Source organism: Drosophila biarmipes, chromosome 3R (assembly GCF_025231255.1).
Source record: "Drosophila biarmipes strain raj3 chromosome 3R, RU_DBia_V1.1, whole genome shotgun sequence".
Classification (NCBI taxonomy): Eukaryota; Metazoa; Arthropoda; class Insecta; order Diptera; family Drosophilidae; genus Drosophila; species Drosophila biarmipes.
This window is the reverse complement of record NC_066616.1, coordinates 32,107,835-32,131,242: the sequence shown is the minus strand read 5'-3', so window position 1 is coordinate 32,131,242 and position 23,408 is coordinate 32,107,835. Positions and strand designations below refer to the sequence as shown.

General features: G+C 47.8%; 1 protein-coding gene and 1 long non-coding RNA gene across 3 annotated transcripts; one reads left to right on the top strand and one right to left on the bottom strand.

Moving 5' to 3' along the window:
- Positions 1–376: 376 nt before the first annotated feature.
- On the bottom strand, positions 377–23,297 carry LOC108025275 (zinc finger protein 1). Of its 2 annotated transcripts, XM_017095640.3 has the most exons (5): positions 22,799–23,297; positions 15,805–15,968; positions 14,675–15,376; positions 3,387–5,328; positions 377–3,321 (listed from the first exon to the last, which is right to left on the bottom strand). In XM_017095640.3, the coding sequence occupies exons 1-5, from the start codon at positions 22,893–22,895 to the stop codon at positions 3,128–3,130; spliced, it is 3,099 nt and encodes a 1,032-aa protein (XP_016951129.1). In that variant the 5' UTR covers positions 22,896–23,297; the 3' UTR covers positions 377–3,127. The 2 variants fall into 2 exon arrangements, with proteins under 2 accessions (XP_016951129.1, XP_043948518.1); XM_044092583.2 differs by lacking the exons at positions 14,675–15,376; positions 15,805–15,968; positions 22,799–23,297 and adding an exon at positions 5,665–5,796.
- Positions 5,631–6,272, top strand: LOC127011528 (uncharacterized). Its single transcript, XR_007764546.1, has 2 exons — positions 5,631–5,770; positions 5,843–6,272. It is a non-coding gene; the product is annotated as an uncharacterized LOC127011528 (long non-coding RNA).
- Positions 23,298–23,408: the final 111 nt, after the last annotated feature.

Sequence of the window (23,408 nt, the reverse complement as noted above, 5' to 3'; positions counted from 1 at the left end):
GTATATTTGGGACCCCTTGGAACGCATTGAAAATCATATCACATATTATATCATCGTAAGTGAGCAGTCAACCTTTGACTCTCGCTTTATAAACACAAATATCTTTATTATAAATTCTTTTATAAAGCAATTTATTGAAATTACTAAAATAGCGCAGCATTCAAAAAGCGCGCGCAGGGCGGCCAACATATCGAAGCCATATTCGATAATAGCATATCGAATACTTCCCACTGCGCCCAAGCATGGTCACACTTTTCAAAGGGCGGGATTTCAAATATATTCAAATTTCTCTTTAAGGCCTCTGAATAGTTGACCCCTATTCAATTTAAAGAGTCAAAATATTTTTGTTCCCCCCAAATAACAAGCCAGTGGCGCCTAAATTTTAATAATTTCTTTTTATTATTTTCACATTGTAAATTTAATAATTATAATAATTGTTTGTAAATGTATCAAGACAAAAAGGTTTATTCATTTATGCGAACGCGCTTTATCGTTGAATCGTGGCTTACGTTGATTAAAATACATTATGCGTAATATTTGAAATACAAGTTGCTTGAATCGATCTCGTCTCCCAACGGTTGGTTGCCTGCTTCGGGTGTTTGGCGGTGTTTGGTGATCCCTGGCGAGCAGTAGACGAACATTTGATGCCCTTTCAACGAGTTCTTAACTTAGGGATCGCTCCGGGGTCACAGGAAACAAAATAATACAGTGCTCCGCGTATCTACACATAGAGTGGGTGAACAACTTTAACAGGGAGTGGGCTAGGGGGCTCGGGGGCTCGGGGGCTCGGATCTGGGTTCTGGAGGTCGGAACACAAACGATCGCCTCCGGTTGGGCGTGTCGCATCTAAATAACTAACAATGTTTAGGCTGTGTGCGGGGTGTGTGTGGTGTGTATCTCATATAAGGCCCTAGAGTGCAAGTATCCGTCGCGAGCCACGTAGTACTTGCGCTTAAAAATAGGTTCTCTTTAGTTTAGGCTAACATTCTGTGGTTGTTAGGGTTCTTCAACTAGGCTAAGTGTGTACGGTGTAATAGTAGTTATTGTTAAATTAGGCTACCGTGCTGGCTGTACTTGAATTCCGAAGTATCTCAACTCGAGTGTAACAGTTGCGTTTGCTTGGTTTCTTTTGGATTCTCTAGCTTTGTTCTTGCGAAATAATTTACAAAAAATATATGTATTTACACACATCTCCTCCTCGCTAAAGTACAGTGTATAAAAATTAATTAAGTATAAATGCATTTTTTTGTGAGTGGTTACGCTCGTTTTTGTCTGGAAAGCAAGAAAATCATGGCGAAAATTCCCTGGACAGGTAGGCCTCGTGAAAGAAGTGTTCGTTGTTCTGGAAACCTTGTTTGACTCTAACTAATCAACGTCTGTGGTTGGGCAAGAGAGGATTACAATGAAATCGACTGACTCTTGGGTTGGGCTGGCGCGGGAATCGAAAGCATTATCAATAATTAGTCATAATTTATTGTCATGGCAAACATTTCGATAGTAATAGGGCTGTGGCCTAGCTCTTTTGACTTGACACCTATGCGCAGGTGGAATTTTGCTAATGGATTTCTCGCGAGACTTCCAAACGATTTCCTTCGCTTACATGCTAGTTTTCCTTTGAATATTCGAACGTTCGTAATCGTTAAATAATCTTTAATAAGGCCAAATAAGTGTTTCGTATATTAATATTAGTTAGCTTTAGTTTAGTTTAGCATAGGTTAGTTTAGATTTAGGGGTTGTCGAGTGGCAAGCGGCAGCCGGAGGCCTAAATGCACGAGTTGCACCTTTCTGGCGCGGCTCTGGCCAAGTGGAATGATCTCGTAGGGGTTTGTGCTCACTTCGCGGTTGATTTCGAAGGGGAATTCAAAGCGTGGTTTGAGAAAGACTCGGGGTGCTTTCCTTAAGTAGGGGCTCGAAACGCGCGGCAAGCGGTGGGTTTTCCATCTAACGTAAACTACACACGAAAGGGGCGGGAGTGGGTGTGGGCGTGGTCTAAAGTGGGGTGGCTTAATACAGTCGCTGCTTAATACTTTTGTATCTGGTTTCGGTATTGTCTGCTTGTATTTCCCTCGCTTCTTTGCTTGCTGTTTGGTCCGGAGGTGGTGGGGGGAGAACTCCCTTCGAGCTGGTCTGCAATGGCGACCCAGCCTGGCTTAACCGAGGAAACTAACTAAAAGCTACAGCTTAAAAGAGTGCGTAATCGTAGAAAATGTACATTTATTCCATTCGGGAGTGGGCTCGTAACGATTTGGGTGTTTTGAGTATTCTGCAGCACTTGGTACTGGTCTCTCCAGCTCCTAAGACTACCAACTAAGACGGTAATGCGTAAAAAATAGATAAAACGATATCTTTAAACGGGTCGCGGGGCCGAGCAAAAGTGCTCAGCCCTCGGCTCCAACTTAGGCGGTAAGGTAAATGAATAAAATACTAAAACAAAGCGGTTTCAACACTGTAAAATAATAAATTCGCTCAAACGAAAGGTTTCAACTACGGCTCCTCGTTCTCCTGGCTATATGGCTATAAAAAATATCTCTTTCGCTTCGTGACTCTGAGTCTGTCTAGAGTGCGCTTCTTGGGGGTGTTTTCTTTCAGTGTGTGTTCCTGCACATTTTGAGATTTCCTGTTCGTCTGTTGGTTTAAGTACAGCCTGTAAGTGCTGGCTTGGCTTCCTAGCTTAGTTTGGAAATATTTTGGCATTGAAGAAGTCGAAGGCGGGCGTAGACGCGGGCGTGCTCTGCGGCGGGGGCGGCGGCGGCGGAGGCAGCAGCCCCGCGTGGTGGTGAAAGAACTGCGCCGTCGGCGGCTGACCGAATCCGGATCCGGAGAGCAGGGGCGGCGGATGTGGAGCCGGCGGACGATGCGTCTGGTGGTTGGGTGGCGGTGGCAGCATCACTCCAGCTCCGTTCCAGGAGAGTCTGTGATGCTGCTGGTGCTGCTGCTGGAAGGCGGCCATGGCCGCCAGGTGCGGGTGCGAGTGGGGATGCTGGTGGTGCGGCGGAAACTGGGGGTTCCCCGCCGGAACCTGAACTCCACGGCGACGGCCTCGATTGCTGGCCGCCGCCGCCGTCGTGGGCGGAGCGGGGGCATTGGCTCCTGGTTGGCAGGTGGGCGGCACTGAGGTGTCGCTTACCTATTCCCTGTAGGGCTTGCAGTAGGAGTACCGGTGGTTCATGTGCTGGCTGTAGCTGCCCGAGTGCGAGAACCGCTTCAGGCACTTGGAGCACTGGAAGGGCTTCTCGCCGCTGTGCAGCCGCTTGTGCTCCGTGAGGTGGTGCTTGTGCTTGAAGGCCTTCGGGCAGTCCATGCACTGGTAGGGTCGCTGACCTGATTTGGGAAGGGAAACACAGTTAGCAATGGATCTCAGGCAGCTGGGAGTCAAGTCTACTCACCGGAATGCTCGTATTTGTGTCGCGCCAGCGAACTCTGCTTGGCGAAGGCCTTGTCGCACTGGTCGCACACGTAGGGCAGGTCGGGATCGCCCGCGTGTCCGTGGGTCTCCGCCTTGCCGCGCCGGGGCTTCGGCGGCATCAGGACTCCGCCTCCGAACTCGTCCTCATGGGAGATGCGCGAGTCGTCGTCCCGCCACGATCGCTTCTCCGATCCTCCGGGACTCAGGCTGGTGCCGCGGTAGTCGGGCAGCTTAATACTGTTCATCAGGGGATGATTCGGGGCGTACTCGCCACCCGGACGCATTTTGAACAGCGCCTCCATGGGCAGTGGCATGGGCAGCATGTAGGGGTTCAAGCCCGGGAAGGGCTGGCCGCTTCGAGGAGTGGCATCCAGTTGGCTGTTTGGCGGCGACGGCGGCGGGGCAGCTCCGAAGTACAAGGCTGCCGCGGATGAGGGTGAAATCGAGGCTGGCGACATCGATGCCGATGTCGAGAACTTCCTGCTCAGGTTGATGGCCTCGGGATTCAGGGCCTCTGCCGACGGAGGAGCTATGTAGGGGGGCGAGCTCTCGCTTTTGGGTGTGAGGGGATCCCTCTTCACGGACAAATCCAGCGGTTGATCCTCGCGGGTCAACGACGTCTGCGATTCGTTGACCACCGATGGCGTGGCGCCTTGGTTGCTCTGGAAGCTTTGCATCTTGCGCTCCCTGGAGCGGTTGTTCTGGAACCAGACTTGAACCACCCGGGGATCCAGCTGCAGGCGGGCTGCGATCATTCGGAACTCGTCGCGACTGGGTCGCGAGTTCAGGGAGTAGTGCTGCTTCAGCTGCTGCTGCTGCTCCTCGTTGATGGCCGTTCGCACGCGGACCTTGCGCTCGCCACTCTCCTGCCTGGGCTCCTCCTCCATCTCCTCGTCCTCCTCGTCTTCCTCGCTGGCGGAGGCCATGGCGAAAGTGCTTGCCTGCTGCTGCTGCTGCTGGAAATGTTGCTCCAACTCCTCCTTGATCAGACCACAGAGGACCTTCTCGTGCTGCACCAGCTCTGTGGGGTGATTGAACTGCTTGGAGCAGCGACTGCAGCGCAGATCAGCGGGTTGCTCTGCCTGGGGCGGTTCTTCCAAGTTGATTTGGGGTTCGTCTGTGACATTCAGGGGCTCCTGCTCCTGCTTGATGGCCTGGGAGGAGGCTTCCTCCGCGGCCTCTGGCGTGGGAACTGTTTCCTTGGCCTCCGGCTCGTCGATGTCCATCACCAGCTTGGGCTCATCGGGGGTCTCCTCCTCCTCCGGCTGCTGCTGCTGCTGCTGCTGCTCCTCCCGCTCCTCCTCCTGTTGCTGCTGCTGACCAGCAGCCGAGAGCTGCAGGAACTGCTGGATGCTGTAAGGGTGAACCCGAGGGTCCAGGGCGGCTGCTGCCGCCATAAAGTTGTGGGGGAAGCCCAGCAGAGCCGCGTTCATGTAGTTCGTGGGGTGGAACGGTGGGAAGGGCGCGGGCGGCGCATTGCCACCTTGGCCCTGGGCATCGCTGGCGAAGTAGATCATGGGATTGGGCAGTCCCGGCAGCGAGGGCTGGTCCGGCAGCTTGCCCTTGCCGAGATCGGAGGGCGATCGGCGGGAGCCCGACGATGCCGAGCCGGGACTCTTCTCCAGCCTCTTCAGCAGCGCCCGGTTGTTGTTCAGCTTCAGGCCCATGCTGATGCACTTCTTGGAGGTCATGTGTGAGGAGAAGCTGCCCGAGTGCGAGAACCGCTTGCCGCAGTTGTCGCAGCCGAAGGGCTTCTCGCCCGAGTGGATCCGCACGTGCTCCTTCAGATGGTGCTTGAACTTGAAGGCCTTGTCGCACTCCTTGCACTTGAACTTCCGCAGGAGCGCGCTCTCGTCGTGGCTGATCATGTGCCTCTGCAGGCGGTACACATTCGCGAAGGCCTTGTGGCAGATGCGGCAGGTCTGCAAGGGATCGGATAAGATGGGATTAGATGGTGCTTTTATGGGGCAAGAATAGAATGTTGGTTTGTTGGTGAGTATTGTAGCTTTTTGATCTTTAGATATAGAATCAGGGGGAGAAACTGCTTTCGGCCTAGTTTTCTATTGTTTGTCCCAAGACAGCTATTTCAACGATACTAACATTTTGCAAATGAAAGTTAAAATCATTTTAAATAATTTTCTAACTGCTCAATCTATCGAAATCCGATAGGTCGGCCACCGAAGCTGCCATCTCTAGTTTACAGCTTTGGCTGCCCCCTCATCTTCTTCCATTCTACGATCTTTTGTTTTCCCGGTTACCTTTTCCAGCGAGGAAGAAGCAGCGCGCAGGAAGGCGGCCGCCGACATTGTTGTTGACGGGAATAGGGGCCGAGGGGGAAATGGAAAACGAAACACCAACGCACAGGTAATAAAAACTGTTTAAAACAACACGCGTATTTATTTGCTTTAACTTAATGGCTTTCTAATTTGTTTCAAGGCGAGCGAGGCGACCACAGAGCAGGCCAAATCAAAAGCGACCGCCGAAGACGAGCCATTTTTGCCTTCTGTGCGCTGCCCAGTCGTAAAAGCGGGTATTTTCTGATATTCGGGTAAACGCTTTCGAACTAAAATACGCACCAACTTCGATTAAAACTACAATTAAACGCGGAAAAGCGAGGAAAACGCGAAACGCGCCCAGCACGAAAGAGCGCGAAGAGTGGAATGAAGCGGAGGACGAAAGAGAGCGAGCGCGTAGGCGCGGGAGGGAGATGGCGCTACTTCCAGCGAAGATGGACTGTCACTTAGGAGCAACAACAAGCAAAGCTGCACTCAGCTGTTATTCCAATAAAAAATCAACTTCAATTGGAAAATTGCGACACACGAAGCAAAACAAAGCGCCGAAAATAAACAAATGCATCTCGTCGAAATGTTTCAACAGCTGATGCTAATCAAATTTTGTTCCGTTTTCGGGGGCGCTTTGTTTGTGCTTTGATTTGATTTGTTTGGCAACAAATTGAACGCATCAAACGCCCAAAGGTGGAAATGGAAAGCGAAAGTGCAGCGCCGTCTGCGCCGCCTTCCACTTTTCCACTTAGCGGCTGCGTTGAGAGATTTGCGGTACTTTGGCGGACAGATGGCAACACGTGTTGTGGCCCCCAACCCCACTTTCCCCCGCGTCCGTGTGTGTGTGTGTGTGTGTTGTTTACCGCTCAGCCGTTGAACTTTCCATTTGTTGCTGTTTCACCTTCGCTTCCAGTTGTTGTGGCTGGAAAGCTCACTGCATTCCCGATCGTTATCGGAATTCAATGGAATCGGTTTTTGAAAATAAAAAATGGAAGTGGAGAATTTCAACTAACTTTTGACTTTGACTCCCCGTTTGGGGTTACGTCCACGGTTACTCATGAGCTCCAATTAACGCACATTGCGCCATTAGTCACCACCATCGACGGGCAACCAATTTGCCCACTCGGGATGAGATCACTCAAAAGACTACTATAATGTATTGTAATTAGTTTGTTCTCCGCCGTGACACGGTGTTTATTGTTTTAGGCGTGTTGGGGAAAATAATACATTTATAGCCTGGGCCTTCTACTTTGTTTGTGCTGCTGCCGATGGTAAAACACAAGCGGAAAATGCTTTCCTCGTTTCGTTTTTAGTTTCGACAGCCATAACAATTTCCGCTTCCGCTTGTTGTTTCACCTGTGACGTCACCCTAAAACCCCGTTTTCCAGCGGCCATTTGCTCGCCAGGTGAGTGAGCGCGATAAACAGCTACTATTCGAAAATGGCCACCTGTTGGCTCACTCACACACGCACACCGGCGCAGTTGAAACCCGTTATCTCCCCGCATGGAGTCGGGCCTATCTGCGTCCCGCTCTAACGCACCACGTAATCAGGTTGTTGGGCTGAAAACCGCAGTACGCCTACCTAGAATCAGAAATCGGAGAACCGCAGAACCTAGAGCGGTACAGTGGCCACTCGATGCGGTCAAACGCTGTTTGGATCCTCTGGATTAGTTTCTGAGAGCTCTTTATACTGCTACTTCCTAAATAAACCCTCCAGATACATTATGTTGTTTCTTATATCTGATAGATATAAGATCCATCTGTCGAGTGCCCACCGTACACACCTCCCCGAGCGGACATTAAACCGCAGCCGTGGCTCACAATGGACGGCTTTGTTGTCGCCTCGTCGGCGTTATCAATTAAATGTAAAGCGAGGCGCAGCGCAAACGAAATGGAAATGAAAATGGCAGCCGTGAGATACGCCAGCTACACCGCTCTCACAGATACCGCACACAGATGCGTTGCACGTTGTACCTTCTACAGGGCACACAGCATAGTGCAGACGTTTACAAAAGGTAAGTTCCATTCGCGATGCGTCAGCCGGATTCTTCTTATGCGCTTTTGTTGCTACGTTTGTTATTATTATATTTGCGACGAGCGGAAGTGCCAATTGAGCTACCTTTAACAAAGCCCCATGAAGACGCCCGCCCCCGGGGGTTAACTGACGGACGGATGGACGGACCGGCTGTGTGCATGACTCAAGTGTTTTCAGGGGAGCCACTCGAGCCAAAGCTGAAAATTGATTGATTCCACTAAGCGAATGGCCGGCGCACATGGAAATGGAAGCTAGACCACTCGAGAGTGTTCAAGGTACAGTCTAACCTCCGCGGCATTAGCGTCGATAAGCCACGCACACGTGCGTACTGCGTCCGCTCCGCTCGCCCCTTCTTTTCCACATGTTGCTAGCTGCTTAATTAATTAAATTTCATCTGAACTGTTCGAAATGAAGGGGGAAGGCATGGTTGGGCAGGGTACACTCGAAAGAATTATAGAGAACTGGGAAGTTTTGACTTTATTATTCGATAACTCTTGGACCTTCGAGCAAGATACCTATCGATATTTGCAATCTTTTGCTTTGAAAGCCCTCTGTATCGCACCCACCAAAGAGTCCATGTTTTCCTCCGTGTACTTTCACTATTCACCTCAAATATTCGGGGTTTTCAGAGCTGATAAGGCGCACTATCACCTCACTATCACCATAAATCGATTCCAAAGAGGCGCGTGTGTGCTCGTAAACAAAGCGGATCAGGGTCGGGATCCCGAGTGGTGCGTGGATTAGCCAGTGAAAACAATTACTAACCCCAGCCTATCTCCTTTTCTGCTCGCAGATAACCCAGATCAGGTGAGCACAAAAGTAAATGTTACAAATATGGGAAAGGCAGCGGGAGGCTGGCTGCTTATCAAGAACTTATCGGTTCGAATACCCGAAAATCGAACCGGAAACCTGCGACCACACACAGCTGCAGACCGTCTTCAAAGCGCTCGTCAAGTTTAATTGTACTGGGCAGCGTCATCATGTGCGGATGGTCCAGCGGCTGCGCTTTGGCCTGGCTAATTGCGGGCGACAGTCCTTTGGCTATAATTATAACGCAACGTAGGTGGGCGCCTGCCTTCGGACCCGGCCGAAGAGGCTGCGCCCCACCAAAAGACAAATCAAACGAACGAGGCCCGCTAAGATAATGTCTTGTCGCGGACAGAGAGCTAATTTGTGAACGTATTTCACGCGATTGCTGGCTGAAAAATGCTTTATGCAGTGAGTGACATGGGAATTTGGCCATAATAGCGCGCATAATTGGCCGTAAGAGATGATCGACCAAAGGGATCGTTCGGCTTTCAAAGTGTCAGCCCCAGAGGCGAGCAAACAATGTTGACAAAATACCGAATGATGCGGGGGAATGCTGTGCATGGATACAGCGGGGCTCGAAAATGTATGGATCCCAGGCGCGTAAGTAAAATTAATAAAAAATATTTAGTAACATATGCTAAAATATATTCAAAACATCGATTTTAGCAATATCGATGATCCGGTTCGAAGGACCAAATGTAACTTTTAATGCCCAAGGCTCAGCAGAGCCCTGTAATTTCGAACCGCACCGTTTGCGGTTTGTCCACACAGACTTGTCTATACAGTATCTGATAGATATAGAGGCGCACCTGTCGCCTGACGAAATGCGTAAACAAAAATAACAGAAAGCGACAAGCTCAAAGTTTTGTGTCTCTGTTTTTGTTTCATTCTATGTGCCGCTTTTTGAGGTCAGGCCAAAAAGAAGAAATATTAACGACGCCACAAAGAAATGTTTAGCGCAAAAAGATGAAACGAGCGAGGGGATGCGAGTGGAAAATACGACGAACATATTATAGTGTCTGATCTCTAACTGCTTTATAGCGAAATACGCGACCCAATTCCCCGCTTATCGCGCCGCAGCTGCCGTGCATAGTACATCTATGAGTCCACTACTGATTGGGGTTTCGAAATGAATGAATCCCCCAGTCGGGCCATTGACGTACCTTTCTGGGGGGACAGGGAGAGGGCTGGGCGTAGTACCTCGTGGACCGAGAGGTCAGGGGTTATCTCCGGCAATCCCGATAACGCGGAGGTGCAGCTCGGACCTCAGATCGGTTAATTTATTGGCGCTGCTCTAGGACAATGGGTGATTTCACTACGTGCTGCCGGGCCTCGGGTTCATTAACTTTCCGCGGCGCGATCGCCTCTGCATTAATTCCATTGGGAAATTGATTAACACGCGCAGTTAACAGGGAAATACTTTTAGCCATTGCGGCCACTTCGCTGCCGCATTTCTCAATGTTTTACGACCGCCTCTCGCGCTTTGTGCAGATACAATAATATCTGCAGCAGCGCAGGGATTTAAAATTATTAATTTTCCATAAATCAGGCCGAGTTCATCGGCGGCCCCGGGAAAACTGAAATTTCGTGTCTACAGCTGTGTGTGTCTCGCCTTCGATTCCCATTCGCCAGCGCAGCGACAAATCAAATTTAATTGTTTATAAATAAAACGTTTTCCTCAATGACGATGCCCTGATTTTCCCGCCAACAGGAGACTGCGAAATTAGTTGCGTATTAGGCAAACATAAATTAGACGACGCCGCGGAATAAATTAAATTTATCACTTCTGATAAAAGCCCGCGTCTTGGGAAATTAAGAAAATGTGTCGTGGAAAATATGATTTTGGGGCTGGCAGCTGCCTCGCTTATTCTATACATTACAATATTCTATGAAGTGCTGTTCGGTGCGGCTGGCGGTTATCTTTTCAGAGAAATAACTTTAGTATTTCCTGTCATGTGGCTTGTCCGCTTATCAGCTTTTGCTGGCATTTTTAATTGTAATTTAATGGGGATTCTCTGAAAAGTACTGCTCGCAGGAATTACCTTAAGCTTTTGCTATTGGCACTTTTGTTTACGGGTTATTGGGGTTCTAGGCAATTTAGAGGCTCTATAACATTTAAGGGACAACAAGAACTTCCATTAAAACCATTTGGAACTGCAGTCTCAAACTTTCTCAGGAGACGTCTTCAAGTGCAATCTCGCTCACAATCGCACTGCCCGACGAAATGTCAAGTGCCCTGGTACTACATCATACCAGATACTTTCACCCCGCCTTTCCAATTCCCCTGCTCCCTGCGCAGGGCATTTCTCATTAAACATATCAAGTAACAACCGCACAATAAACGTCACAAGTGAAAAAACCCACGGGACTTGCAGCGGGAAACTGAAAAGTCGGCGGGGGAAATCGTCTGAGGAATTTCCCTGTGAGAAACTGCGCCACAAGCGGAGCCACATAATTTATGGCCCTCACGGTGAAAGTTGATATAAATCTCAGGAGTAACTTAAAAACGAGAGAAAGAAGGGAACAAGAACCAGAAGTTTGAATTGAAGTCGCCCGACTGACATGTGGAAAAGCGCAGGTGAAAAGAGTGGGGAAAATCCAGGGAAAACCGAGGATATCCTCAAGGAAACAGGAACTCCCGATGATGATGATGATGATGTGTTTAGGGAGTGGGAATGGAGAACATAAAAAATGATCCTCCGACAGGGGTTCCTAAGTGGAAATGGAGATGCCCCAATACCAAGTACATTAATTAGTATTTTTCAACCAACTACAATTATAAAAATAATTTAGAAATTATTTATCTGTAACACAGCCTTTTAAATAAGCCAATAATAATAATTCAAACCTATTAAAATATTTAAAAAGTGATTCAAAAGCCAATGGCAATAAATTGTGACTCGGTTTTGTTTAAAAAGTTTTTTAATTTGTTTGCTTTAATTGCGAATAATTTTGGAACTTTTTCCAGCAGACCTTTGACCTTACAGCGCCGCAGAACAGCACAGAAATACATTTAAAAGCGGGCAGACACGAGGGCAAATAAATTGCTATTAATTTTTCACTCGCCGGTTCGTCAAGCGGCGCCGCAAAGACGAGGATGTGTGGATACACTCGCAGCAGCGCTCGCAGGACTCGCAGGACTACACCTAAAGTGCATATAATTTTTCAATTTGAATTGTCCGCTCCCCGCCCCACTTTGCGGCCAAAAAGGTGGCCAGCCGGAAGCGGACCAGCGGAAAAGCTGAAGGGCCAGCCCACCAAATGAGTTGTGGCCAAAGTTGCAGCCCTGTGCGTTTGCAGTTAAGCAAATATTTAATTGCTGCACTTTTTCTGCCGAAAGTTGGCCAGGACCCCGCCGCTTTTTTCCCCTTTTCGGCCATAATTTATGGCCCGCCATTTGCTCGGCCGTCTGACTCTCGCCCCGGTTAATGATGTTGACCTTAAAAACAAATGCTGAAATGTTGCATCAACATTGTTGGATTGATACAACCCCTGTTTGCCCTCGCTCTGCCTCGCCTTAATGCCTTTTCAATAAAACGCTGCCTACTTTTGTGAGCCGACAGCCCGACTGCCATAATGAGCCATTTGTCCACTGGCCTTATTGTTATTTCGGGCACTGTTTTTTGCTTGCCGCATAATTAATTGTTTTCACACATAATAATTTAATACGGCGAACACGTGTAAAAGCCAATGGCCAACAATATTAAATAAATGCAATGTGCCACATCAATTATAATTGGTTTGTTCGCGTAGTTTGTGCGTATTTGGCCATGTGTCAATGTGGCTGTTGCCATTCTGGCCTTTTCGCATGTGTTTAAATGTTTAAATGTCATTAACGAAGCCGTAAATTATATGCAACCGAAAGTGGGCGGGGGCGGGTGGGCGTTGTGGCGCCGAGGAGCTGCACAAATCGGAGTTGCAACTCATAAAGCTGCTCTTCAGCGCCGCAATTGGCCAACTTTATTAGCTTTTTGCCGGGCTGGCCATCAGCGCAGCTTAGGTAAATATTAATAACGGACAGCAGTCGTGGAAAAAAGGAAAATCGAGTAAGAGAAGGGAGGCTAGTACAGTGGTTGTCATGGGGGGAAAGGTAAATAAAAAGGGGGAAAGGTTCTAATAGACTTATTTTCCTCAAAAGATGTTTTTATAATTTAAAAAAAATGCATGGGACGCTAATAATACATATTAAAATACTGACAAATTTTGAAAAAATCAAAATATCAAGTTCTTTTAAATCTTTCTCTAAAGAAAAAATATTTTTTAGGGTAGTTCTAGGCAAATTCTTCCACTGTCTCACGAAAAATCTGAAATCTCATCTCGCTTTTTTCGGGGTGCTGTCAAACTTTTTCATTTCACTTGTGCTCTCACACAGATATGGGGAAGGTAAAAGTAGCCCCAAAAAGCGTAGCACACAAAAAACAACAACGAACTAGCCATATGAATTTATGGCCAACAGAGGTGGGGACTTTGGGATGGGGTCTCTTTTCTGGGGAGTGCAACAAAATTATAATTTATGTGGCTTTAATAGCCGCTGGGTAGCTGGGTCGCTGACTAGCCCAAGGTGAACGAGTCTCCTTTTTCTGGACCGGTCCTAACTTGGCTCCTTATCGCTGGTGTGACGTATGAGCAGGCCCGGGTTTTCTTTTACAGCCCACCATAAGAGCACATCACATGAGGCAAGATGGCGACGAAGGCCGGGAAAAGCGGAGGCGAGAAGGAAGCCGGTGGGCGGGGTCGTGTGGTTAGGTGTTATCAGGTTGCCTGTGGCAACATTCGTTTTAATGCCTTATCACAACGGCAGGCCTTAGAAAAAACAACAACTGCACAATTGGGAGTTATGAGCGTGTGACTGACAGTGCTCCCCCATATTTTTATATACTTATGTACGTGGTACACACACGTTATATGCCCCTTCTGATAACACCCCCAATTGTTTTCCGCCGTCACCGCCATTGGGGAATTTTCGTTTTACTATTTTTTTCCTCGGCTCGGTGAACGCCTACGTTTTGTTTTTATGCCCCTTATCATAGTTTAGTGTTGCTGTGTTTTTTCAGACCGATAAAACAAAGTCGAAGGCGGCGGGCGATAAAAACAAGGCCGCTCCTCAAACGTTTCTTTAAAAGTGTACTTTAAGGCCTTAAATACGAGATGATCCAATGAGTTGTATTGAAATAAATGCCAAAAATACCATAGATACGCGGGTATATTATAGTTAAAAACAAAGTATATCTGCATTTTTTCTAACTGCTTTTTCGGGCGACTCGTCAACAGGAAATGAGCCTAAGGTTGGGTCTCGGATGGGCTGGGATTGGATTGGATTCTGTGCTCGGTTATCGGTGGCTCGTTTCCCGTTAGCCGCGAACAAAGCCCGCGCATTGTGGCGCCGTGATGTGTTCAAAGATCAAGTGCCCCAAGTGCCGAACCCCCCCTCTTTTTTCCAGTCGGACTCTGATTACGCATGAGTAAGGGGCCACGATCCTTAACACGTAAGACTCTCGAGGAACCGAGGGACAAGCACAAGTAACTCCGCTTATCAGCAGTTCCAGGAACTCCCATCCTCTCGCAGCATTCCTCAGGTTTAGTCACTGATTGTCTTCAAGGGGCAGTATTCTTTCTGACTAATTATCACCAACGAATATTTCTGGGAAATGTTTGTACCAGGGAGATATTAAATATCTTTGTGCTTCAGGAAATATGTATATTTTAAGACCACTAAAGTAACTTAATTGAAAGTTGTATGTAACCCCCTAGAGAAATAAGATTTTCATTTAGTATTTAAAAACCTTGACTCAGTATTTACTGGCATACCTCATAAAAATAACTTTGTTATCTTTAACATGGCTGTTGTTTACTTGTTGGGAATTAAACTTGTATTACTAATTTCTTGAAATATTTACGAACATTTAATCTTAATAAAGGGTGGATGAACTCGCTTTGTTAGTGTTTTTCTGGGCAACTGAGACCTGATGTTCAACATAGCCTAGCTTTTTCAGTATTTTCAGGGCAAGGCAGTATTTTTTATGGGTGCTACTGCGACCTGCTGTTGAACATAACCTAGCTCTTTCAGTATTTTCAGAGCTCGACAGTATTTTTATGGGTGCTACTTTAGGATACTAATATTTGCTGCTTTGCAAACGTACCTGAGAGACATTGGGGACCGCCGCCTGTCCGCAGGGCGAGTGCAGTTGCTCGTGCTGCTCGAGCTGCTCGCGACTGGCGAAGGAGGCGGTGCACTGCATGCAGGGGTAGGAGCCACTCAGGTCCCCGGTGGTGGAGCCCGGACTCGAGGTGGACCGCGGGGCACTGAGATCCAGGTCGTAGGCGGAGTTGCTGCCCACGCTGCTGTTGCTGCCGGGCGGCAGTTGCGGCGGCAGCAGTTGCTGCATGGCCATCTGTTGGTGCTGCAGCTGCTGGTGCTGCTGCTGCTGCAGTTGCTGCTGCTGCTGCTGCTGCTGGCTGGGCGAACTGGCGGACCGGGCGGACTGCATGGCCAGGGAGGCGACGGCCATGAACTGGGCGTGCAGGTGGGGCGGCAGCTGGGGCGGCGGGTGCGGCAGCTGGGCGAACAGGTCGCCGGGGGTCAGCGACCCAGGTGAGCACAGGGGCGACATCTTGTTGCTGCTATTGTGGTTCTTGGCCAGCTCGCTGTTGTTGTTGTTGCTCGACTGGTTGTTGCCGCTGCTGTTGTTGTTGTTGCTGCTGCTGTTGACCGGCGACTTGGTGTACCGCCTACTGCTGCCGCTCAAGTTGCTCTGCTCATCCTCGGCATCGCTTTCCGGCTGGGCAGCTCCGCAGTTCAGCTTGTCGTGGGGATGCTCACTGGCAATGTGCTCGGTGAGGGACTAAAAATGAAAATATGAATAAGCTGTCTATAAAAAGAAATTCTTTATCTTGAACCCTAATATTTAGCTCCAGCTAAACTCAATCGCCAACTCTGTAAGTCTTTGTTTTACATTTTAATATTTTCGTGGCTGCGCATTATCAAATTTTACGGCCAGAAAAGGAATTACACATTCGTGAAATGCGTAAGCAACATTCTTATAAAACCAGTAATAAAGTTGACGAAATAATTCCAGAACAGAAAAACATATACCTCACCACTTTTTAGCTGATAAGGTTGAGGAAAAAATGTACTTTTATGTGAGGTGGAATGAGGATAAATTTCTCATTTAAAAACATATAATGCAGTGTTTATTTTTATTTGTGAGTAATATTATTTTATTGCTATTTCTAAGAGTTAAATCTACGCAGTTCACCTGCTACGACTCACCTGGAACCCTGCGAATCGCTTGTGGCACTGGGTGCACTTGACCAGAAAGGCATCCGCAGCCGCACCTGGCTGGTTGGGATGGGCATCCTGGATCCCAGCGGATCCCGGAGTGCTGTGCTTGGGCGACTGGTTGTGGTGCAGCAAAGTGGAGGCCAGCGAGGGGACTGTGGAGCAGAAAAGAGGGAAAAAACAAATTAACTGCCAGATCGTTTAAGAGCCATAAAATATGGCAAAGGGAACTCGAAAACCAAATGAGGAGTGTGGTGTGAGTGGGGCAAAAACGCGGTTGAGGTGCTGCAGACTCCACGTAGAGAAATTCGGGGGCTTTCCTAAGAGGTTTGAATCCAAAATACCGAATTTATAATATTACACAACTGATATTCTTTCAGAAATCCCAAAAACCTTGCTTTCAAAATTTTGGACCCAAATGATATGAAAATGTATCTTCTCATATATTATGATCCCAATTTTCGTACTGTGCTGCCAGGAACTCGGGGATCGACTTAATTTCGTGGCAAATCAACTTCGCAGGCCTTCACGCAAGGCTGAAATCCGGAGAGGCGATGATCTCATGGTTCTTTCGATCCGCCAAGAATCCGAAAAGAAAACAGAAACGCAGAAGAACCAGCGAAAAGAAGTGGAAGAATTGAGGAACACACGCACACTTGAGGGAGAGAAGAGTTGACTTAATCAGTTGAAAAAAGCGTTCAACCATGGCGAAGCGCAGAAAGAGACGGGCTGTGGAAGAGCAGAAAGAGAGGGAGGACGTGCCGTCTACAGAGCCAGAAGAAGATTGCTTTGTTCCCCGAGGGTCACTCAATTGCCCTCTCACTCGCGCTCTGAAACTTTGTATCTGTATCTGAGAAGGTGGAACGTTCGTACTTCACAAAATGGAGTTTCTGTTCTCCGGGGCTCGCTGTTTGTTTCTTCTTGCAGAGTATTTAGAGTGCACAGAGTGCACAACAAAGCGAGTCTTTGTTCTCTCTGCCATTCGATCGCTACCTTAATTTAAGCCAATTAACTGGCGGCAGACGAAGACAGATACTCAGATACTCGGATACTCGGATACCCAGATACTCACATACGGGCGGCGGAATGAATGAACCCTGTTTTATGGCCACCTTTCGGCCAGAAGTATCTGTATCTGAGGGCTGTCGGTTCAATCAAGCGCAATCTACGAGAGTTCATTGCACGTTTTCACTTTCAATAGTTGCAATCTTAATTGATTTCGATGCGGGTCCGATCAAAAAGGAATTAAGAACGATCTCCACGCTGATGATTACGGCGCTTCCTCCCACCTTATCACTCAAGAAGCCATTAAAAGATATTATAGGACAGCAGCTGACGTGTATCTTTGGGATTCATTTCTTCACGGAGAGAGTCCATAATTTCGGGGCCAAGAATTCATTTTGCCCGGCCCGGCCAATGGCATTTTTATTGAAAGTTGTAAAAGACAACGCTTTTTTATGGCCCAACACTTTGTTTCATCAGCATAATGTGCTCCATAGGAAAATGCGCTCGTGGGGAACTCAACGTGAAACTCAACAAGTGTGTCACCAGCTCATTTAGCCCAATCAATTCTTCATAACCGACTCTTCGCGAGGCGAGTGAGGAATTATTAACGCAATCGCCTTTGCACTTTTATTTTTTCCGCTCCGTAACCGTATTGAAATATTGAAAGTGTCCCGCAAATTAATTTCAATTTATGCGCAGCCGAAACGAAATGAAAGGGAATTCTTGCGTTTGTTTCTGCGGAACGGAACTCGAGCGTTATTTTTCGTATATTTTTATATGTTGGGTCTCAGCTTTCAGTTCATTTTCCCCCGGGCCCTCAACTATTTTGCGCTTAACGCGAACCAATTGAAGTTGATTGATAGTGCTAGGTGTGGGGCGAAAATCGGAAGAGAGGCGGCCAGACATTGTTCAAAAGAGAAGGTATCTTAACCTATGAAGTAGATTGGCTAGGAAGTGCAAGCTTCAGTTTCCCCTGAAAGATTTGTGTGTCCGAGAATTTATTAAATGATTCCGAATCAAAAGTAATACTAGAACGTTGATTGGGGCAGTTTAATTTGCGCATATTTTTGACTTAGGAGGGGAGGATTTATGGGCGGCCACACGTTGCCAAAAGCGAAACAGAAACGCCAGCAATCGAAGCCTCGTCGGGGGGAAATCTTCCGAAATGATGTCAAGAGTTTGCCTTTGTTTTTGCTGCTTTTCTCGGTTCACCTGTGCGGTGGAAAACACGCGCAGCCAAAAATATTCAAGAAAATGCGGGGGAATATTATAAATAATACGTAGATGGGCAGGCGGCGTAAATCAATGGCAAAACAACCGAGAAGAGATACATTCGTATCTGCAGCACAGAGACACCCAAGATACACCCACTAATTTAATGTGCTCTTTTAATGGCCAACTTTTATTGGCCAGACATATTTCGGCTAAGCCCGGCTAATGCAAATTTATTTATTTCTCTTGGCCGTTTTTCGCCTCTGAAAATTATATTTTCATCGCATAATTTATTTCCTCTCCTATTTTTCCACCTGACTTTCCCCAGTTCTGCCCCGCCTGTCAGCGCGGGCCAAAGTGTTTTTTAATATTCCACTGACAGCCGATTGTCACGACAATTCTCGCCGCCTTCCCATCAGGTGAGGGAAATTCTTCTCGGGCCCCGGAAAATTGTTTAGCGATTGCTGACGCAGTTGCGGACAAATGGACGACAGGTGGCGCCTGCTGGCCAAGCGGCGGCGAGGGGGCTCCGCCGATATTTAATGCAAATAAACATAAATTTTAGCACTTAATTATAAACAGACCTCCGGGGCTGCACTCGTTTGCAGTCAATGAACGTGGTTAGCATATTTACGATATAAATTGCCTGCAAATGAGGGCGAGTGCAAAAACACTTAGTACAGAGCTAGCTAATTGCCAGTTGAAAGGCGAAAAAACCGAAAACGACACTATCAGACGGTCGCCATTAATTTGTAAACGAAAACCTGTGGGAAGGCTTCGGGCCCGGTTGTTTTGAGCCGTTCGAATTACAGACGTGCGAATATTTATGGGCGGAATCGAGTGGAGAGCCCCTCGCAAAGGAATTCTACGGGGGTCCGAGTCCGAGTCCGATCTCAAGTGGCAATCGGTTTTAAACACATGTGGGCGGCATGTGGAGTTGTCCCGATAATCGCTCTAAAATTGGAATACTCTTTCGGGGCTTACCTACCTAGGGATTAGTGCACTGAGAGGAATTTATAGAGCAAGAAAAATCTATATCTTATCAACATTAATTATGAAGAAAAAATGTTAGAGTGATAATGAAAAAGGTAATTTTCCTTCCTCTTCAAATTCAATATGGTGTATATTGTATCGAGTAAATTAACCATGAAATCATTTATTTTTCTCTCAGTGCGCACCTTTGCCCTGGTCTACTCTCCACTTTCCGAATGGGCACAAAGGTGCCCACGTTGTGCCCCTCAAGTGGCAAATGCAAAGGTGCAGATTCGGAGCCAGACGATTTCCTATAAATAGAGTTCTCCTGGCTGCCTTTCTGCCCTTCTGCCTTTATTTGTTTGCTCAGCAAGCTGATGCTGCGTGCTGCATGCTGCACGCTGCACGTTGCACGTTGCTAGTTGCCGCTGCCACGTTTGTTTTATTTGTAGCATTTTGCTTTGCTGAGTGTGAAATTTTAATAGCCAAGCGAGCCGTGTCCGTGTTCGAGTCCCTGTCCTTTTTCTCCTGCTGCATATGGGAGCTGAATCTGGAGGGCAGGGAAAACATATGTGTCCCGGGGCGAGCTATTTCTGCGATTTACCTTGAAAAAATATGCAGAAACGCGTGTGATGTCGTGGTGTGGGCGTTCTACGTTTTGAAATTGGAGTTGCAGTGCGTTGGCGAGCCGAAAGCAATTAGAGAAATGTGCCACAGAGGTGCTCAAAGCGAGTGGTGAAAGGGGAAAAGAGATCCATAAGATATTTTGGCCTCCCGACCCTCAAAGGAAGATGAAGATACAAAATACATTTGTGATATTTCTTGGAACCAAAATAGTCACGAAAATAAATGAATATTAATTTAAAATGTCGTCACTTTTTCTTAAAGTTTTTACGATATATTAATTTATTTTTTATTGTGTTGATGTATGTTCTTGATTCTACTAGGCATTTCTTGATAAGCTCTTTAACGAAATTAAAATGCTGAAAAGTACTTCATTAATTCAGAGAATATAACCACAGTTCAGCTTAACTTGGCTAATTGATATTCACTCGGTCCTCGCCTGGTGCATAAATCGCCCTTCGCAAAAACTCCGAAATAAAGCCCATCGAACGCAATTGAAACTTTTTCTGCTGCCGTTACCACAATAGAGCTGTTGACTATTTTTGTTTATTTAAAACTTTTAACAATTATTGTGCAATTGTGCGAAATTTATTGCAATTGAACGCCAATCAGAGGGGAAGTGCCGCCTCTTGCCCGAATTTTGCCCGGCTTTCCCCGGCTTTTCCTGCTTTTTTCCCAACGCCAGCTACCCGTTAACCAAAATCGTTTACATGTTAAATTGTGCCTGCTGAGGCCCACTCCTTTGCTTTTTAGAGCCTCCCTTTTGGCGCTGCAATTTTGCCTGCCCTTTGGCAACACCTTTTTTCGGAGGGGGTTTTGGGGGCGCACCCCTTTGTTTGCGCCGATTTTTTGGCACTTTTTTCGGGGGTAGCTCGGCGGGCATTAAATAAATAAGAAAAAATATATATTCGCAAGGAGGCGGTCTGCATTCCGTGCAATTTTCACTTTACAACTGTTTCAAAGTTATCTTTGTTTCAATTGTGTGCACAACGGCAGCGGCAGCAAAAAGGGCAGCAAAAATATTGGCAAACAATTTACTTTTTGGAAAAAATGCAGAATAAAAGTAAAATGTGGCAAATAATTTGCCCAAAGCTGCGGCAGGTTGAACACGGAATAAAGGGACTCTGCAGCAGGATATCAAAGAGGACTTTCCCCCCATTGATTTATTGTCTTTTTGTGTTTGCCGAGGATCTTTTTTGCAGCTCAGCCTCCTGCCGGCTCAATTGCAATTTAAAGGCGCAGACCGAAGCGTGTTTATTCTTTGGGGCAAGTATCTCCAACTCCACTCGAGATAGGCATCGGCAGAATTAATCATCTTTGCATGCCGGTTGCCAGATAGTTTGGGGCCAAGTTTGTTTAATTTCGATTACCAGCTGGCGAGGAGAAAGTCCTGCAGGACGAGCCGGCGTTATAAATGGCAGCACCGACAGCACCAGCATATAAAACTGACATCCACTGACAGCAGCCGAAATGATTAATTAGTCCACAGGAAATCCCATTTCGGGGCCGCTTCTATGGTTTCCCAATCAAAGATGCAAAAGTCAGATAGGTTCTTAATTTCTGGCAGGGCGAAATTCAACTCTAAACGTCTTTGATGGGTGGAAATTAGCGAAAGTATGTGGAAAAATATACGAGCAAGGGGCGTAACCGTAGGTGATAACAGGCGACAGGTTTTCGCCAGGGCGAATGTTTGATTTATGGCATTTTGGAGCCGTTTCGAAATGCGACACAACACACGCCGAGCAGCCGGAAAATTAGTACAAGTTGCCCGGCGTTTCCCCGACTTTTCCAAAAAGCCAGCAGAGAACAGAATTTCGAATGTAGCCGGCGATTAATATCCATCGCAGTCGCAGCTGCCCAGCGCCGTCAAAAAGTTCGCTCTGGCCAGGGAACAGAGCGAGAACGCAAGCCACCGGAAAGTATATAGATACATTTGTATCTGCAAGTATGTGGGCCAACCTGTGTGCCCAGCCGCCTGATCGATTAGCCGAGCCATCTTGTCCGAGGGCTTTTAGTTCCACCCACAGAAGCGGAGCTGCTTAAATAGCCATAAATTATAATTTATGGCTGCGGTGCTGCGCTGTTCCTCCCGAACATGTGCAATTAATCCGTCTCCTTAGCTGGCTTATCAATTGGGAAAAAATCGTGGGCGTTCCCCTCCGAAAAAAACGGAAAACTTGCGCCATCCCTTCCCCGCTCTTCCTGCCCGCTAAGCGTTTTCGATTAATTTCTGGTCTTTCACACCTTCCATTTGAGCCGATGAGCTCTGGCCACTGACAGTTTTATGCTTTGTTTACACTCGATAAACGCTTCCCCGCTGCTGGCCAGCAACATGGCCATAAAACAGGTTCCTCAATGGAGGCTTCGAGCTGGCCAAGCGGCGTTCTACCTGTTCAGCCTGCGCATGCGGTTCTCCCAGGGGTAGCTACCTGTGCGCTCGGTGGGTGGAGGTGTTGCCAAGGCAGCGGCTCACCTCGGCGGTGCCAACAAATCAAATTGAAAGGTGCCTGCAATTGGCTGGCAAGTGGGAGAGAAAGAGAGGTGGCTACAGCTCGAAGGCAGGGTAGGATTCAATGATTTAAGACTGCCCAAGATCGCTGGGTGTCTTTCATGTCTGAAGAAGGTGATGTGGCTAAGGTGCTTCTGTTCTTTCCACTCGAGAGATACGTTATGAGTAAACTCACAGAGCCCCTGGGACGTACTTAGAGATACTTCTCTGGTATGCATGGGTGTATCACTCAAAAAGTACGAACTCAAGGGTAAGTACTTTCGAAATAGTTGGTGGATACGATTTTCTTTCGGTGTGCTGATCGGGCAGAACTTGGCTGGGTCGCCCTCCTCTTCGGGAACCGGAGCCCGCTCACCGCGTAGGAGTAGGTAATTCGAGACTGCTGCGATCCTACTCGTTTTTATGTTTTTGTTTCTCCACAGTTTCGGATTGTCCGGGCCCTGAGGTGAAGACCACACAGCCACTCAAGATGGCGGTGGTTCTGGGAAAGTGCTAAGCTTGCGTTTGGGTCTTTCGACCCGGGCTCCCCGAGCCTTTTGGCGCGCAAAGCGCACGCAGAGCGCCCCAGTTCGGTTGCACCAGCTAGCTGATAGAGGTTCGACTTGCGGATGAGTCACCGGGGAGACGGGAGACCTATCTGGCCCAGCGACTGGGATCACTTACACTGCATGGTGAAGGCGGTGGTGGAGGGCATGCTCTGCTGAATGATGGTATCCTCTTGGCCGAAACGTGAAGACGACGGCGCCAGACAGGACAACATTTGGAATGCTTGTTGTAACACTTTGCTCTGCTTTGGATGCGGATTGTTTTGGACCTGGGCTCTGAGCGGGTTCTTCTGGGGTCTACTACTTGTGGTTTCTCGCAGAGCACACGCGTGTGGCGGCCATGGGGGCAAGGCCTTGGGTTTTTATCTCAGAAACATTTGAAACACTGGTTGTATTTTTCGCGCTGCGAGTGTCGCGTTGTTTGGTGTTTTGCGGGCGATTCCGATCTGTGTGCTCTATATGTGCGTTCTCTGCGTGATTCTACTGTGTTCTTTGCAGAGGCTTCTCTGTGGGGGAGCGACGCGTGTGCTGCCGTCGCGACGTCTACAATGCAACTGAACTCAGAGTTCTAGCTTTCGCAGCATCGCACTGAATTCGAAACCGAGACGACGTCCTCGCCGTATCCGTCGGATGCGAACTGAGCGCTTCGGGTTGTACGGGTTCCACGGGGCGCTACGGTCTACGGCGCGGGAAGAGGACGCAGCTAGCCGGGGAGGGAGAGAGCGACA

Excerpts from the sequence above, each read along its gene's own strand:
- LOC108025275 (XM_017095640.3), bottom strand. The coding sequence starts at position 22,895 with ATGTTGTCCTGTCTGGCGCCGTCGTCTTCACGTTTCGGCCAAGAGGAT. Across the intron at positions 15,969-22,798 it reads CACCGCCTTCACCATGCAGT|TCCCCTCGCTGGCCTCCACT; the intron begins GTAAGTGATCCC and ends TCTGCTCCACAG. Across the intron at positions 3,322-3,386 it reads ACACAAATACGAGCATTCCG|GTCAGCGACCCTACCAGTGC; the intron begins GTGAGTAGACTT and ends TTCCCAAATCAG.